Genomic DNA, 5,558 nt, shown 5'->3' on the forward strand with positions numbered 1-5,558 from the left:
GACCACCTACTACAACTACTCCCACAGACAAACACACCTCTGACTGTAGTTTGACATGAGTCAATTCTAAGGTGGTGCTAAATGATTCAATGTGAGGCACTTCAATGTTAGCGTAACTTTTCTAACCACTCAGAGTGATAAAAAAACTTTGGCTCCCTGCTCTCAGGCAGGTATTGATGCTCACTCAGAGAACATAACCTTTCATACACCTGCCCATCTTTGCTGAATGGGAAAAAATAAGAGCGTGAAAAGAGTGAGTGAGTCCACAAGTAGAACCCGGAGCAGGAGACAAAGACAGGCTGAAAGGCAGACAGGTGTTTTGTTAAATTACAGGCCCCCTCCTCTCTGGGTGGTTGTGGATTCTGCTGCTCTTTCACTTCTCTCTGGCCTCACCTCTCTCAACATCCATCGGTAATCCTCTCACTTTTCCTGCCCACTCCTCCACCACTCTCTCCCTCTCTCTCTGTCAGCCCACCTTCTCGCTCTGCGTGCGCAGTGTGTGCGCGCGTGTGCTAAAGGGATGATCTTTTGATGCCCTCGGTGTGTATGAGTGCTTTGTCTCTGTACTTTCAGCGGTCGGCCATTGTGTTTGCAGCCGTCATAGCGCTCTCCCACTCACTCCATCAGAAAAGCAGGTCTGTGTAGGGCCTAAATGAATATTGATTCTCCCTCCAGTGCTGAACACTGGCGGGGAAAAAAAAGGATGAGTGTGTTGTACACGATGAGCAGAATGGGCCTGATGGGCAGAGAAGAGAGGATGACGATTAGGATGATGGTGATCATGATGACGATAATGGTGATGGTGATGATAATGACTGTGTTAGTGATCAGTAGGCATGATGGGAGCCATCATGCATGTGATGCATGTATGTGATACATGTATGTGCATGCTGCTTCTTTCATAAGGCTGTACTCTACATGTAATTGATGCTGAGATGTGTGCTTGACGTGACTGACAACAAATGCTTTTAAAAAAAATCGGGGCATGATGTTAAAAATCAAGAGCAAGCTTTATTGTCAAAAAATGAAATTGCATTCATGTTTTAGGATGACTGAACTGTAGAATTATCAACTCTAATTTGTTACATATAAATCATCTGAAGGATCTGGTTTAAAAATCTTCAAATCCATATTTTCAGAACTGATCATCATTACTACAGGGGAAAAAACTCAAATAAAACTACAGAAAAAAAACCCAAATGAAACTATCGTGTCTTTGGACACATAAAAAATCATTACACCACGAACAAAACTTCAACCAATGTATCTCCAAAGAAAACAAAAATCATTTGCATGAAAAGTTTGTTTTCCCCTCAAGAGAGAGGAAAACATATCGTTCTCTATTCTTATTTTATAATTTAACACTCAAAATATTAGAATTGTGAAAATGAATATCAGGAGGATATTTTGTTCTTAAATTGTTCATGGCATTAATAAGGTGGGGTTTGTAGTCCTGGTGGTGGTGAGGATATCAAGTTAACTCACTTAGCACCAAAACCTCTTTCCTCCACTGTCCCTCTGAATAAATGATGTTCAACCTGAGTTTAGCTTTGCCCCAAAGAGGAGTAAAGAAACAAAACAGAAGTCATGTAAAAAAACAAAAAAAGAGGACCCAAACAGGGTTAAAATGAGGGCGAGGGAGAGGAAGACCAATTTTGATTTCCCATTAAACTATAAATCTTTATCTTGTTTTTTTCTCCTTCCTCTAGCCTTCCAGCACGATGTTATGAGCGGCTCCATCCAGATACACCACCATCTCCTCTCCTTCCTGCTGCTCTGTCTGCTGAACCTCCTCCTCCTCTCCTGCCCCTGACCCTTCATACACGCCTTCCTCCACCTGTAAGGTGCAGTTGTCCAGCTCGGTAACGATGTAATGTGTCCCCTCGTCGTTAACAATAACCTGTGTCAAACCTTCCTTCATCATCTGGGACGCTGCGAGCTGCAGCACCTCCTGCATGTCCCCCCGGCCTCTCTCTTGGATGACTTGCATCTCCTCCTGCTCCTGTTTCACCTCCGACTGAGCCCCGCTCTGCACGGCCTCCGCTCCCTCAGAGGTCACCACCTCATGAATGACAGCTGCCTCTCCTTGCATTTCCTCCTGATGGCCCATTTCGCTGACGGCACTGAGGAGAGCGTCCAGAGCTGTGGACGACTCAGAAACCATCTGACTCTGTCCTGCTACCCCTCCTCTTGTCACGGCCCGCAGCCCTTTCCTGGCTTCCCCGGACTCCAGCACCACGTACTGGGTGCCGCCTCCGGCCAGGTGGGCCCCGGCGGAGGCCACTTCTCTGCCCGAGGCGATGACCTGTCCGTCTTCTGTGATGTGGAGCACCTCCGCCACCTGTCCGGCCATGGCCAGCGTCTGCAGGGTGGCGGCGGCCGACTCCTCCAGGGCCTGGTCGATGGCCACGTTCCCTTCACCATAGCCCTGGATGATGATGACCTGCTGGATGGAGCCGTCGTGGCCGGATGCATCAGTCGAGCCCTTCTTACTCATAGGGGAGCCCACCAGTTCTGTCTCCACAAACGCTGCCCCCTGACCCTTCAGGCGACATTCGAAAGACTTGGACACGATACCTGGGGAACACAGAGACACATTTCTTACTACATCTCACCTTTTTCACTTTTGATTTTTTTTTAATTAAGATTCATAGACTGCTTAAACTGAAAACCAAAACCCAACACAAGGATAAAGACTTTGAATCACTAAAAATAAAAAAAATATTCCCCTTGTGAATGCATGTTTTGTAACAGTAAAGTAAGACGACGGTGGTCTGTAAAAAGAGAGATAGAAAATAAGTTTTTGAGTCCAAAAAGAAAATCAAAGGCAAGACGTTCACAATCAAACCCCAGGGAAGAAAAACCAGCCACAAATGAATTTTAATTTCTTCAGTTTCTCCACTAATACTCTCAGTGAGCTGTTGAACTTTCTGTTTTAACAGCCATCGCTGTGAACAAAAAGGAGGACAGCTATGAAGACAGGAAGCTGCTATAAAAGGTGATGTCACACTTCATGTATTTGTGTCATTAATGTATGAAAGGAGACAGAATACAGAGATATTAGTTTGGCAGACGAGTGCGCTGAGATACGGCTGGTGCTAATTGAGCCACACTGTGCCCTCTCAGATCACAGGTTGCCATGGCGTTTCCAAGGTGACAGGAACAGTGTTAGAAATGCCATTGTTTAAACAGCGCCGGTCTCAGACACTTGTAGGGCTAATCTATGCAGAGAAATGGGGATTTGAGACAGTGAAGAGGAGACTCGCCTCGGCTTCTGAGCGCAGATGAACGTATTGAAGAGACACTTAAACATATGGGACAATTTCATTGACTGTTTTTCCTGCAAAGGATTAGCACTTTATGGGAAATGGTACAACTGTTAAGACTCATGAAACCCTTTCAGGTTCTAAAAATTCTCCCCCAAAACCAGAACTTTTTATAAAATAACAAGACAACCTCTGTTTGGAACTTGGTTTCCTGAAAAGTTGACATTTTGAGGTACAAGGTTTCCCACCCAAGAGTGCAGACGAGATCACAGATCTCAGAATACATACAGGAACAAACTCATCAATCATTGATGTTCCTATCTCCCCCAGACATTTAATGTCCTGCACTCACACTGTGACAATGTGATCAGAAAGTCAGAGTCTCGCTGCAAACGGCCTCTGACCCAGCCGTGCCCCGTCCTTTCTCCAGAGTAAACAGCCACAGAGATGTTTTGGCGTCTAGTCTTCCTCTTATTGAACAAGTACGCAGTGAACACGAGTCTGTGGATACACTGGACTAATACTGGATGTACCTTTTAAGAGCTTCAACATGAATTGCTGGAGAAATGAGAAATATAGAACTGTTATGGCCTGGACAGAAAACACACTTGATAGTCTCAATGAAAACTTGTTTTTGTCCTCGCTGTTACGAGGTTAAAATGACAAAGCTGTGCATGAGAGAGTGAAATGCTCCCAACGCATTTGGTTAAAAAAATAAGATTGTAGAGCATTTATAGATTCTCTATTTACTGGAGTTTTCTATCAAAGCTTCCTGTTCCTTCAATATATGAATGTTCCCTTTACTTATGTCACAACTAAAGCATATAACAAGATACATGAGGAGAACCTTGTTGAAGCACCAAGGCTTGATTTGAAACCCTTTAGAAATGAAAAGCCCAAACCTACATCAGTTGACATATGTGAGGTTTATTTTAGTAAAGGAGCTAAGCAAGAATAATTCTGGACGCTTCATCTTTAGAAATCTCATTTCATAAAGAATCTCAAATTCATGCAGAAACTGGAGATCATTTCACCAATGTGTTCTTTTTTTTGCTTTTCAATCATAATGGGCATCTTGACAGAAAAGTTACAAATGGAGATCAGTGTAAGTCCAAGCAGGAAGACTTGTTTTCTCACACATTCATTCATTTCTTCATTCAACTTCATCCTCTTCCTCCGTCTCTCGCCCCTCTGGTGATCAGCTGATTATGGCCGTTTGTTCTTTAAGTAATTAACCAACCAGATTCTGCCACAACCACTCCAAACCAATCATCCTGCTGCTGTCAAATTTTAAAACCTGTTCTCTCTCTTCCACAGTCCATCTGTCTTTTCAGTGCGATCTCTGCGACCCTTTCTCCTCCGCCCCAGTCACCTCCATTCCACTTCAGCAAAGTTCAGATTCAGAGCATCTGTAAGGATCAAGCTGTTCTGACTCTCTCTTTCAGTAGACTGTTTTGTCTTCAGCTGTTTTCTCACAGGTAAAGCAGGCAAGACCTAATGTTAAAACAGATGCTGATGTAATCCAAGATGGCGGAAACAACACGTCAGGGTTGGGGTATAACTGGACATACTTAATGTATCGATGAATTAGTGGAAAAGAACATACTGTGAGCAGAAAAGAAAATGAAGCAGCATTAAGATTTCACCAGGCACATGATATCAATGCTATCACCCCCGCCTGCCCGCTCGCTGTGACTTCCTTAATGTTTCCTGCTGCCTTCTATAGGCTCAGCCCAACTTCACATTAAAGAATTTCACTAGGAGGGCCGGCAGGAAAATTTCCAGTTAAAGTTGGGCGTTAAATTAGCCTGTTAGCATTCACACATGCAGCTAAACCTGAACATTCTTTGAGTTTTGTGCATGTGTGCAAAGCATTTTTGAGGCTTTTTGGGAGATGCAGAGCATTGACTACAAATTCTATAAAACTACAAACTGTGTCTTTTTTACTGTAAAAGAGACTAGAGCAATTGTTTGGAATATTTAGTCCACATTTAATACCATGACTTCATGTGAATGGTACATTTTCCTGGCTACTGACAACAGAGAAGGCTTTTTAGTTTGCCTCTTGTCTCTATTTGTCTTCACATTTCTTGGTGCATATCCCTCTCCTAACTACACTTATATATAGGTGAACTATTAAGTAATTCTCTACAATGCTGCAGAGCACAGGCACCAAGTCTGTGCACTATATATCACATTGGATCGTACTATTTGTATCTCAAGTGACAAGCAGAGTAGTTAGTTTGTGGATGGAGTCAGCAGTGCTGCACACAGCCAGAGGAAGTTGGCATT

General features: G+C 43.6%; 1 protein-coding gene across 1 annotated transcript in view; it reads right to left on the bottom strand.

Annotated features, from left to right (window-relative positions):
* Positions 1-991: 991 nt before the first annotated feature.
* The window catches only part of znf407 (zinc finger protein 407), a 158,296-nt gene continuing 153,729 nt past the window's right edge, over positions 992-5,558 (bottom strand). The window contains exon 10 of the mRNA XM_065957650.1: positions 992-2,577. Coding sequence (XP_065813722.1) covers positions 1,706-2,577 — 872 coding nt within the window. The 3' untranslated portion in view covers positions 992-1,705. The remainder of the gene's footprint in view (positions 2,578-5,558) is intronic.

Source organism: Labrus bergylta, chromosome 8 (genome assembly GCF_963930695.1).
Source record: "Labrus bergylta chromosome 8, fLabBer1.1, whole genome shotgun sequence".
NCBI lineage: Eukaryota > Metazoa > Chordata > Actinopteri > Labriformes > Labridae > Labrus > Labrus bergylta.